Source organism: Herpailurus yagouaroundi, unplaced genomic scaffold (assembly GCF_014898765.1).
Source record: "Herpailurus yagouaroundi ecotype Mexico unplaced genomic scaffold, PumYag 141, whole genome shotgun sequence".
Classification (NCBI taxonomy): Eukaryota; Metazoa; Chordata; class Mammalia; order Carnivora; family Felidae; genus Herpailurus; species Herpailurus yagouaroundi.
The window spans coordinates 61,559,077-61,572,504 of NW_024412396.1; the positions used below are offsets into that span (position 1 = coordinate 61,559,077).

The window sequence follows — 13,428 nt, forward strand, 5'->3', positions numbered from 1 at the left end:
TGCCACTGACTCTCATGTCCTGGCTACGTGGTGGGATCCAGAAACAGGATACTTTAATTACTAGAGATTTAGCTAGGCTTTATTAACACACTTAGCATTACTTATGGATGATGCAGTTTCAGCTAGGAAGTTGAAATCCTGCAAGTAGGAATCGACAACACCCCAGAGGTGGCAAGATCTGGAATTTACCATTTTAGTGTAAAGGCACAACAGAAACGCTAGCATAGAATTCTAGGAAAATTGGGCCCTTAAGTTCAACATAAACTACCTATTTTTTTTCAAGTTTTTAATCGAATTCGTTAATTAACATATATGGTAAAATTAGTTTCAGGTATAGAATTTAGTGATTCATCACTTACATATAACACCTGTGCTCATCACAAGTGCCCTCCTTAATAGCCATCACTCATTTGGCCCACCCCCCATTCCTACCTCCCTTCATCAAACCTGTTTCTTCTCCATAATTAAGAGTCTCTTATGGGTTCCTTCTCTATATTTTTTATCCTTCCCACATATTCATCTGTTTTATTTCTTAAATTCCACATACAAGTGAAATCATATAGTATTTGTCTTTCTCTGACTGACTTCTGTAACTTAGCTTAATAAACTCTAGTTCCATCTACGTCATTGCAAACGGCAAGATTTCATTCTTTTTGATGGCTGAGTAATATTCCACTGTGTGTGTGTGTGTGTGTGTATATATATATATATATATATATATTCCCACATTTTCTGTATCCATTCAACTGTCAATGGACTTTTGGGCTCTTTCCATAGTTCGGCTATTGTTGATAATGCTATTATAAACATTGGGTTGCATATGCCCCTTTGAATCTGTATTTTTGATTCCTTTGGATAAATACCTAGTAGTGCAATTGCTGGGACATAGGGTAGTTCTGTTTTAACCTTTGAAGAACCTCCATATAGTTTTCCAGAGTGGCTATACCAGTTTGCATTCCCACATTTCTCACCAACCTCTGTTATTGCCCGAGTTAATTTTAGCCATTCTGACAGGTGTGAGGTAGTAGCTCATTGTGCTTTGATTTGTATTTCCTTGATGATGACTGATGTTGACCATCTTTTCATGTGTCTGTTAGCCATCTGGATGTCTTCTTTGGAAAAATGTTCATGTCTTCTGCTTACTTCTTAACAGGATTATTTATTTTGGGGGTGTAGAGTTTCATAAGTTCTTCATAGATTTTGGATAGTAACACTTTATCCGACATGTTATTTGCAAATATCTTCTCCCATTCCTTTGCAAATGACATATCTGAACTACCTACTTAAACACAACTATTCAGCTGTTCACTTTTTACTGAACTGCATTTTAACATGTATCTAAAAGCTTTTACCAATGACCAGGTAAAAATAATTACTACATTTGCTACAGATATTAATGCCCTAGGAATATACTCACTGCACCTAATCTAAAGCTCCATACTATATGAGATAATTCTTTGAAAATTAAATCTTGGAAAAAAAACTCCGCTTTCCCTGAATAGTGAAAAACACTTTTTAAAAAAACATCTGGCTCAGTTGATAGATCACACGATTCTAGATCTTGGGGTCATGAATCTGAGCCCCACGATGAGACAAGTTCACTTAAAAAAACAAAACATGTATATCAACTACACTCAAATTAAAAGGGTTTAAAAAAAAGGCTTAAAATACTTATGATGAAAATTATTTTGTGTCCTGTTTTATTTTTGGTTTCCAGGAAACTAATTTCCTGATACTAACTGTCTATTCATATAATTATTTTAGTACTTATGGACTTGTTATAAGCTAACTCAAATATTTATTTGTCCCATGCTTTGTTCCACACAGTAATACACAGTATTTCACTTAATTATCCCCAAGTCTATGAACAGAATGTTTAATATCATCATTTAAGTAGAGATCCAAGAAAAAAAGGTGATACATAAAATGTGTAGAAAATAAACAATGATAAGACCTCTTATTTATCTTACCCTGACTGTTTACACAAAGTATATAAGTGCCAAAACAATATATGTTAAGGATTTAAACAAAAACACACCTGTACATGAAAACCAACCAAGAAACCAACAGGTTCCAAATTATGACCTGAGAGATTCTTGAGAAAAAGCCATGAGAAAAAATGTCTTCTAAAAGATACATGTTTAACAAGTTAAATGATTAAAGATAATTAGAAATAAGAAAAGTGTGTCTATCATTGTATAGTCTGACTCTATCAAATAATTCTGGGAGTGGAGAGAAAATGATTCTTTAAAAAAAGGTAAAGTATTAGTAAATTCTCAATGTGAGTTCAAAAATAATCTTCTAATAAAAATTTCACATCCAAAATAACGGTAACAAACAATTTTTAAATTAGCAAAATAAATGTAGCTAATTCTGTTCATTTTCATGCAACCCTTCACCAATTAATTAATATACATATTTAAAAAAAAATAAACCCTTTTATCTCGACTAATTTTCTACAAGAACTTAAAAGTCTTTTACTTAAAACAATTTTTCTAATTTATTTGTTTTGAGAGAGACAGACAGACAGACAGTGTGAGTGAGGGAGAGAGAATCCCAAGCAGCTTCCTCACTGTCAGCGCAGAGCCTGACACAAAGCTCGAACTCACAGGACCATGAATCATGACCTGAGAAGAACTGAGAGTCATATGCTTAACTGACTAAGCCACCCAGGTGCTCCTAAAAGTCTTTTATAACAGAGGAGCTACTTAATAGTATTTTGAAAGAAAAAATACCTTTTCTTAAACAAGGATATCGGAATAATTTTATAATTCCATAGTCATCAGCTGTAACTAAAACTTGGCCAATATAATTTCCATCTACTGAATTTATATCATTGATATCTGAATACTTGGGCCAAATTCCATTTACTTCAAGGCCTGAAACACATGTCCATGAAGCCCAATGAACACCTTTTATTTCTTCTTTGTTTGTCACTTCTTTTCCTCCTAAAAATAAATAATAGTCTTAATTTAAGAAGTTATTTCATTTTATTTTTTCTCAAGCATAAATTATACTGATAACATGGTAAACTCCAAAATTTCTTCACACTACAGTTAAAGGAGAGTAGCATGAATAGGTAGGTGAATACGGTAAGGAGAGAAGAAAACTAAATGAAAGGAAATTATTTAAAAAGCCACTACCCAAATTAGAGACACACAGATTTGATTCTGATGTAGCTTAGCAGGTTCGCTCAAGTGGAGAATAAACATTAATCCTACTAAAATCATGCCAGATTAGTCACAACACTGTAAGTCAGAAGAACAAGTAAAAGCTGTAAGAAAGTGGCAAATCAGCTTTTAAATGAGAAACCTAAGAATATACATGGTTAAGAGAAAAAAAGAAAACTGAAGGACCATGAAGGAAGGATGGCCAGGGAGTAATACATTTATATTAGGGATCAGGGCGTTAGGATTTGGTCCTAATTACACACACATTGGTAATAAAAAAAAACTTTTAGGGAGAGGCATTAATTTAATTATGCAGCTAGTTTTATTAAATAAGTTGTTGGAAAATAGTGACTAATTCATTAGGCATCCAACTAACTGAGGTACTGAGAGATAACATTTTGATGGTTGCTCTAATTCTTTTACAAATCTTTGGTGGAAACTCTCTCAAATTTAGGGTTTTAGCTATAGAATGGATATTTACAAAATTTATTTGAGGTAACCACAAAAAAAACCCCAAACAATTTATGGTCAGGCATTGTTAGCAATTATATTTAATTAGTTCCACCCATTAAAATGGCACTTCGACTTTCTAACACAGAGTAGGACTTTACCAAATACTCCTCACATAGCACGGAATTCAACATCAAGTAGGTTTTAGATCCTCCAAGCAAAGAAGTTCTAATGAAGAACCAAAAAGATTTCAATAGGGCAGCCTGATGGAAAAGATCATAATGCCTGAAACATGAGCTCAGATCTTCTTTAATTTCCTGTAATCAAATGTATTTTATACTCTATTTCTCATCAAATTCTAAAATATTTTACAGGTACTAAAAATCCATAAATAATAATATTAATTCATTAGAAACTTAGAAACTTTTACCTGGCATCCTATAAAAAAGTCTTTTACCATTTCCATCATTTGTCTGTAAATATCTACTATCTGAGGACCAGTCAAGATGAGTGATGAAACTAAGCGACCCAACACATTCCCCAAACTTTTTATAACGTTGCGCAACGCCATAGATATCAACTGAGCTGTCATTGCATCCAACAGCAAGGTAAGTTCCATCTGGGGAATATTTTAACTCATGAATTGCCTCCTTCCTGTCTTTAATATGTACAACTTCGGTCATATCTCTGTAAAGAAAAAATGAGACCACATGAAAACAAGTCATTTGAGAATCAGTTCAGTTTTCAAATGTGTCTAAAATGACTATGAGGCTATATCAAGTATTTATAAATTATAAAACAAATATAAATGATACAAATATTAATTCAGAAACAATTACTTTGTTGAACAGAAATATAAGAGAACCAAATATGCTGGAAGAAAAGAAAACGCTGAATTTTAGTTTTTTAATTACTTTAAGGTAGTTTAAAGATTCATACTAAATTTTCATACAATAAAGGAAATAAAATCACAGATTTTTATGATGAAGTTCCTTGGAAATACTGAGTTTATGAAAAATGCTTAATTACAAACACTGATTTTCAAATAAATTTTTATATTCAGACAAATGTACAAAATTACATTCAAGAAATAAGGAAAAGAGGAATTGATTTGTATTCAGTAAGACACTTGAATGTATATCTTTATATAGGCACCACTAATTATTTTTATTTTAACCTCTTCGAGCTTTTTTAATACAGTACAAATTCTTCCCAATTAACGACCATTTCAACCAGTAAAGTTAAACAATTTTTTCAATGATGCCTTATAACTGAGTTTTAGTTTGGGACACGCTGTATTGCAGATGCCTCTGAGACATCCAAGTGATGTTAAATAAACAACTGGAAATACACAGCTGGAGTTCAGAGGAGAGATGAGAGTGAGAACTTGGAACGTATTTGGAACCATCAGGCTACGGCTGGAAACTGAAACTGGAGGCAGGATAAGACTATCTAAGGGAGAAAACACAGTAAGAAGAAGAACAAGCCTAGGCATGAACTTTGATGTCCTCCAATACCTACTGGTAGGCAGAAGATAATGAGCCTATAAAGAAAATGGAAGCAGGAGAAGTAGGCTGAAAAGAGAAAGAGAATTAACATTCAAAGTCTGGGAAGAGGATGTTTTGAAAAGGAGGGGGTGGTTAAGGGGGCCAAATACTGCTGAGTATCAACCTAGATGAAGACTGATGTTTCCTGGCCTCAGAGACAGGGTAGTGTTAGCAAAAGCTTTTTTCTTTTTTTTCTTTTTTAAAGTTTATTTTATTTATTTTGTGAAAAAGAGAAAAGAGAGTGTGCCAGCATGAGCAGGGGAGAGACAGAAAGAGAGAAAGAGAGACAAAGAGAGAGAGAGAGAGAGAGAGAGAGAGAGAGAGAGAGAGAGAGAATCCCAAGCAGGCTCTGTGCTGTCAGTGCAGAGCCAGACCGGGGACTCGATCCCACAAACCATGAGATGGTGACCTGAGCCGAAATCAAGAGTTGTACAGTTAACCGACTGAACTACCCAGGCAACCCCTATCCTAATCCTTTTAAAGTTGACATAATGTGGTAGTGACATGGTCAGAAAGAGACAAATGGCTAGCCACTGGTAGAATCTAAAATGACAATGTTTTTACAACCAAAGCCTACTCCATACCCTGCAAGAAACTTTATTCTATCCCCCAGGAAATTTGTTAACTGTGCTTATCAAGTTCTTCCTCTAAAGTCTTCCTAACTATTCATGAGAATGAATGAGTGTCTCTGAGGAGTCTGCTGTGCATCACACCATGCAGCCCACCATAAGTCAAAGTTTTACATGTATATATCTTCTAATTTTAAAAATATTTGCACTTTTTTCATTTAATTCCATGATATTATTTATTTTAATATAAAATTGGTAACAGTTTTTATCACAAGGAAGAGGTGCTCTAGAAGTTATGTAACTTTGTGCTGGCACATCACCTTGTACCTCAATTTAAGAATCAGTGTGGGGGTGCCTGCACGGCTCAGTTGGTTGAGCATTTGACTCTTGATTTCAGCTCAGGTCATGATCCCAGGGTCATGGGATCAAACCTTGCATGGGGCTCCATGCTGGGCATAGAGCCTGCTTAAGATTCTCTCTCTTCCCCTCTGCCCCTCTCCCCTATTTGCCCACGCACTCTTGTGCACATGCTCTCATGCAGGTGTTTGTTCTCTAATAAAAAAAATTTTTGGGGGGCGCCTGGGTGGTGCAGTCAGTTAAGTGTCCGACTTCAGCCAGGTCACGATCTTGCAGTCCGTGAGTTCGAGCCCCGCGTCAAGCTCTGGGCTGATGGCTCAGAGCCTGGAGCCTGTTTCCGATTCTGTGTTTTCCTCTCTCTCTGCCCCTCCCCCGTTCATGCTCTGTCTCTCTCTGTCCCAAAAATAAATAAACGTTGAAAAAAAAAATTAAAAAAAAAATTTTTTTTAAATAAAAAAGGATCAGTGTATTGGGGGAACCTTGGATGGCTCAGTTGGTTAAACGCATCCAACTCTCAATCTCAGCTCAGGTTTTGATCTCAGGATCGTGAGTTCAAGCCCCACATTGGGCTCCATGCTGGGCCTGAAGCCTACTGAAAAAAAAAATAGTAATAATAACCAATGCGTTAGATTCAAATCTATTCAATATTCCTCCAGTCATAATATGAGGGTACGTTAGTACAGCTACACTTATGAATTTTGCTTTATGGTATAGAGAATATATACCACAAACCAAGAAGAAACAGTGACCAGGTGAATTTAGGATTAAGAATATTGAGTTACAACAATAGCCAAAGTATGGAAAGAGCTCAAATGTCCATCAATGCATGAATGGATAAAGATGATGTGGTATATATATACAATGGAGTATTACTCAGCAATCAAAAAGAATGAAATCTTGCCATTTGCAACTATGTGGATGGGACCAGAAGGTATTATGCTAAGCGAAATTAGAAAAAGACATGACTTCACTCATACAAAGACTTTTAAGATACAAAACAGATGAAAATAAGGGAAGGGAAGCAAAATAATAAAAAACAAAAATAATGTAAAAACAGGGAGGGGGACAAAACATAAGAGACTCTTAGAGAACAAAATGAGAGTTGTTGAGGGGTTGTGGGGGGGAATGGGCTAAATGGGTAAGGGGCTTAAGGAATCTACTTCTGAAATCACTGTTGCACCATGTGCTAACTAACTTGGATGTAAATTATAAAAATAAATAAATTATAGAAAGTAAAAAAAAAAAAGAAGAAGAATATTGAGTTAAAGTTTTGTGGTTAAACTACAAAGGCATGCAGCAGTCATAATCACCACTCCAGTGATCCTGTCAGCAATGTTGGACTCAGTTGCTTAAACACTGACTTATTAGAAATAAGAACTTATTCACCCAGTTACTTGCAAATAATTGAAAGGTGAAATAAATGTACAATTAACAAAAATAATCACTATTTTTAATGCATACAAGCTAAACAAGAGGAACTCTTAGACATTTTCCAAGCATCTCAAATTCTTGGTTGCAAAACAATGTAATTGTACTTAATGCCATTGAATTTTGAAATACGGTTAAGATGGTAAATTTTATATTACACATATTTTATCACAATTTAAAAAGCAGTACAAGAGAAAAATCTTACCATATCTCATTGTAAAAATCTGTCCCAGAAAAGAGTCAGTGTCTAGAGAAATGGAGAAGTAAAAAAAAAAAAAAAAAAAAAAAAAGAAAGAAAGAAAAAGAAAAAAGAAACAGAAGTACAAGAGAACACGAGGAATCTGAAGAAGCAAAAGATGTTTTATACAGTTGAAAGAAAGAGACTGAGGTAGAAACAAACAGGCTGGAGATGGGCACCACTGGCTATGTTAAGGATTATGAACTTCCACTTAAGGACAGTGCTAAGCTTTTATCGTATTTTAGGAAGAGGAGGACTGCAAACAAATGTGTTTCAAAATAGTGAACTGAAGAGTGAATAAGAAAAAGTCTTGAAAGAAGCAAAACAGGAGGTAAGGAGACCTGCTGAGACACTATCGCACCAATCCAGTTAGGAGATTGCAGAAGCCCATACAAGAGTACAATGGTGAGAATGGGAGGAAGCAGATTAATTTGAAGACTACTCAGGAAATAAATTCTCCAGAACTCTGTGATTAACTACACAAGGGAGGCAAAAGAGAGAAATGAATTAATGATTTCTGGACTGGGCAACTAAAAAGGTGGTCCTACCACTCACTAGGCTAAGGAGAAGGATTCTGTAAGTATATATGCTTATGAACACACATGGATCTACAGCAAAGTTTTTAATAGTTATATAGAATTCAGTTGAATGCACCATAACTACAATTCAACACAGGATGTTAACTGCTTTAACAAATTCTTTCAACTTTTCTAATGATGCAAACAAAAAAAAAGTAGGCATTTTTTTTTCAAAGAATAAAGCTACAAATAACAAAAAACATTTCACCCATTTTTAACTGCCCCAAGGCTACCCCCCACCCACCAGTAACGGCAGAGGATCATTACTGAAAATCAATACTACCAAGGAATGGAAGTCAAAACCCAAATTTGTAGCTCAAAATTTTAGCCATTAATTCACTAAACATTCTTAACCCCTAAAACCAAGGTTTTTGAGTTAACCATTTTCTGACAAAGCCATTTTGATTAATATACTTAATATTCAATAAAAGTAATATCTGATATATATGTGTGTGTGTATATATTATATATATGCATATATATATGTGTATATATATTATATATATATTATGTATGTGTATATATATATATGTATGTGTATATATATTAATAAGAAGGGAGGGAGGAAAGGAAATGGGTAAAAACAATGAGTATTACATAGTCTCACTTAAAAAAATTTACTGTTTTTCTTTCTACTCCAATATCATACCTTACTCTAAGTACAGTGAATGAGCCATCCTTCATTCCAAGGGCAAGATGGATTCCATCTACATTTACAGCTGCACAACGAATTGGTTCTTCCATATTACACCTTGCTATTAGTGCATGATCTATTAGACTCCATATCCTGTAACATTTAATTAAAAGAGTAATTAACCACTGTGTGCTTAAAAAAACTCTATGAAAAGATTTTGATTAAAATAATCATCTCATTTTAAGAAAGTAATATGAATCTAGAATTTTAACACTTTGCTTTGTCAGAAGGAGATCTTATTTATGAAAATAGGAATACTGTTCATATTTTAAAAGATAAGAATTCCAATTGTAATGACATCAAGTTTTTCCAATCATTCATTTTAGGTAGATGATTTCTACTCTGATCAAAGGGGATACACACACCCACACATGTATATATACATATACACATACATACATATGGTATATAATAAGGGGTGCGTGCGTGTGTGTGGTATAGCGGTATATGGTATATACTATGTATATAGTCTTAAAAATTTTTTTAAACACTTATTTTTGAGAGACAGAGAGAAATAGAGCATGAGCAGGGGAGCAGCAGAGAGAGAGGGAGACACAGAATCCGAAGCAGGCTCCAGGCTCTGATCTGTCTACACAGAGCCCGACATGGGGCTCCAACTCACAAACCGCGAGATCATGATCCAGCCGAAGTCGGCCACTTAACAGACTGAGCCACCCAGGCGTCCCTATAGTCTTTAAACTTAAGAGTAACATTTAAGACTATGCAAATTCAGAGGCTGTTCCAGACTCTAATGTTAGAAATCTATAATGGGTAAGTAGAAAATGCCATTGTTTGAAAAATTAAGAATTATACTTCTAGATAACCTAAAGGACAAAGAAAAAATACAAATGAAAATTAGTTAATATTTTCAAGTTATAATAAAATGTTTCATATCAAAACTTGTGGGATTCAGCTGAAATAGTACTTAGGAGGAACTTTAAATACAGATATTGTAAAAACAAATGCTACAATTTAATGAACAGAAATCTACCCCAAGAGGTTAGGAAAAGATCAGCAAAACTAGATTTTTTAAGTGTTTTTAGAGCAGTGTTTTTTTTTTTCAATATATGAAGTTTATTGTCAAATTGGTTTCCATACAACACCCAGTGCTCATCACAAAAGGTGCCCTCCTCAATACCCATCACCCACCCTCCCCTCCCTCCCACCCCCCATCAGCCTTCAGTTTGTTCTCAGTTTTTAACAGTCTCTTATGCTTTGGCTCTCTTCCACTCTAACCTCCTTTTTTTTTTTTTTTCCTTCCCCTCCCCCATGGGTTTCTGTTAAGTTTCTCAGGATCCACCTAAGAGTGAAAACATATGGTATCTGTCTTTCTCTGTATGGCTTATTTCACTTAGCATAACACTCTCCAGTTCCATCCATGTTGCTACAAAGGGCCATATTTCATGCTTTCTCATTGCCACGTAGTACTCCATTGTGTATATAAACCACAATTTCTTTATCCATTCATCAGTTGATGGACATTTAGGCTCCTTCCATGATTTGGCTATTGTTGAGAGTGCTGCTATAAACATTGGGGTACAAGTGCCCCTATGCATCAGTACTCCTGTATCCCTTGGGTAAATTCCTAGCAGTGCTATTGCTGGGTCACAGGGTAGGTCTATTTTTAATTTTCTGAGGAACCTCCACACTGTTTTTCAGAGTGGCTGCACCAATTTGCATTCCCACCAACAGTGCAAGAGGGTTCCCGTTTCTCCACATCCTCGCCAGCAACTATAGTCTCCTGATTTGTTCATTTTGGCCACTCTGACTGGCGTGTGAGGTGATATCTGAGTGTGGTTTTGATTTGTATTTCCCTGATGAGGAGTGACGTTGAGCATCTTTTCATGTGCCTGTTGGCCATCCGGATGTCTTCTTTAGAGAAGTGTCTATTCATGCTTTCTGCCCATTTCTTCACTGGATTATTTGTTTTTCGGGTGTGGAGTTTGGTGAGTACTTTATAGCTCTTTATAGATTTTGGATACTAGCCCTTTGTCCGATATGTCATTTGCAAATATCTTTTCCCATTCCGTTGGTTGCCTTTCAGTTTTGTTGGTTGTTTCCTTTGCTGTGCAGAAGCTTTTTATCTTCATGAGGTCCCAGTAGTTCATTTTTGCTTTTAATTCCCTTGCCTTTGGGGATGTGTCAAGTAAGAAACTGCTACGGCTGAGGTCAGAGAGGTCTTTTCCTGCTTTCTCCTCTAGGGTTTTGATGGTTTCCTGTCTCACATTCAGGTCCTTTATCCATTTTGAGTTTATTTTTGTGAATGGTGTGAGAAAGTGGTCTAGTTTCAACCTTCTGCATGTTGCTGTCCAGTTCTCCCAGCACCATTTGTTAAAGAGACTGTCTTTTTTCCATGGGATGTTCTTTCCTGCTTTGTCAAAGATGAGTTGGCCATACGTTTGTGGGTCTAGTTCTGGGGTTTCTATTCTATTCCATTGGTCTATGTGTCTGTTTTTGTGCCAGTACCATGCTGTCTTGATGATGACAGCTTTGTAGTAGAGGCTAAAGTCTGGGATTGTGATGCCTCCTGCTTTGGTCTTCTTCTTCAAAATTACTTTGGCTATTCGGGGCCTTTTGTGGTTCCATATGAATTTTAGGATTGCTTGTTCTAGTTTCGAGAAGAATGCTGCTGCAATTTTGATTGGGATTGCATTGAATGTGTAGATAGCTTTGGGTAGTATTGACATTTTGACAATATTTATTCTTCCAAACCATGAGCACGGAATGTTTTTCCATTTCTTTATATCTTCTTCAATTTCCTTCCTAAGCTTTCTATAGTTTTCAGCATACAGATCTTGTACATCTTTGGTTAGATTTATTCCTAGGTATTTTATGCTTCTTGGTGCAATTGTGAATGGGATCAGTTTATTTGTCTTTCTGTCGCTTCATTATTAGTGTATAAGAATGCAACTGATTTCTGTACATTGACTTTGTATCCTGCAACTTTGCTAAATTCATGTATCAGTTCTAGCAGACTTCTGGTGGAGTCTATCGGATTTTCCATGTATAATATCATGTCATCTGCAAAAAGTGAAAGCTTGACTTCATCTTTGCCAATTTTGATGCCTTTGATTTCCTTTTGTTGTCTGATTGCTGATGCTAGAACTTCCAACACTATGTTAAACAACAGCGGTGAGAGTGGACATCCCTGTCGTGTTCCTGATCTCAGGGAAAAAGCTCTCAATTTTTCCCCATTGAGGATGATGTTAGCTGGGCTTTTCATAAATGGCTTTTATGATCTTTAGGTATGTTCCTTCTATTCTGACTTTCTCGAGGGTTTTTATTAAGAAACTTTGCTGAATTTTATCAAAGGCCTTTTCTGCATCGATTGACAGGATCATTTGGTTCTTATCTTTTCTTTTATTAATGTGATGTATCACACTGATTGATTTGCGAATGTTGAACCAGCCCTGCATCCCAGGAATGAATCCCACTTGATCATGGTGAATATTTCTTTTTATATGCTGTTGAATTCGGTTTGCTAGTATCTTATTGAGAATTTCTGCATCCATATTCATCAGGGATATTGGCCTGTAGTTCTCTTTTTTCACTGGGTCTCTGTCTGGTTTAGGAATCAAAGTAATACTGGCTTCATAGAATGAGTCTGGAAGTTTTCCTTCCCTTTCTATTTTTTGGAATAGCTTGAGAAGGATAGGTATTATCTCTGCTTTAAACATCTGGTAGAACTCCCCGGGGAAGCCATCTGGTCCTGGGCTCTTATTTGTTGGGAGATTTTTGATGACTGATTCAATTTCTTTACTGGTTATGGGTCTGTTCAAGCTTTCTATTTCCTCCTGATTGAGTTTTGGAAGCGTGTGGATGTTTAGGAATTTGTCCATTTCTTCCAGGTTGTCCAGTTTGTTGGCATATAATTTTTCATAGTATTCCCTGATAATTGCTTGTATCTCTGAGGGATTGGTTGTAATAATTCCATTTTCATTCAAGATTTTATCTATTTGTGTCATCTCCCTTTTCTTTTTGAGAAGCCTGGCTAGAGATTTATCAATTTTATTTTTTCAAAAAACCAACTCTTGGTTTCGCTGATCTGCTCTACAGTTTTTTTAGATTCTATATTGTTTATTTCTGCTCTGATCTTTATTATTTCTCTTCTTCTGCTGGGTTTAGGCTGCCTTTGCTGTTCTGCTTCTATTTCCTTTAGGTGTGCTGTTAGATTTTGTATTTGGGATTTTTCTTGTTTCTTGAGATAGGCCTGGATTACAATGTATTTTCCTCTCAGGACTGCCTTCGCTGCGTCCCAAAGCGTTTGGATTGTTGTATTTTCATTTTCATTTGTTTCCATATATTTTTTAATTTCTTCTCTAATTGTCTGGTTGACCCATTCATTCTTTAGTAGGGTGTTCTTTAACCTCCATGCTTTTGGAGGTTTTCCAGACTTT

General features: G+C 35.6%; 1 protein-coding gene across 12 annotated transcripts in view; it reads right to left on the minus strand.

Moving 5' to 3' along the window:
- EML5 (EMAP like 5) overlaps positions 1 to 13,428 on the minus strand; it is a 181,420-nt gene that overhangs the window by 111,053 nt on the left and 56,939 nt on the right. For 11 of the 12 annotated variants that reach the window (XM_040477951.1, XM_040477950.1, XM_040477948.1 and 8 more), the window contains 3 exons: positions 8,987 to 9,124; positions 4,051 to 4,307; positions 2,736 to 2,948 (listed from right to left, as the gene is read on the minus strand). In XM_040477951.1, coding sequence (XP_040333885.1) covers positions 2,736 to 2,948; positions 4,051 to 4,307; positions 8,987 to 9,124 — 608 coding nt within the window. The remainder of the gene's footprint in view (positions 1 to 2,735; positions 2,949 to 4,050; positions 4,308 to 8,986; positions 9,125 to 13,428) is intronic. The other variant, XM_040477952.1, reaches the window with a different exon arrangement.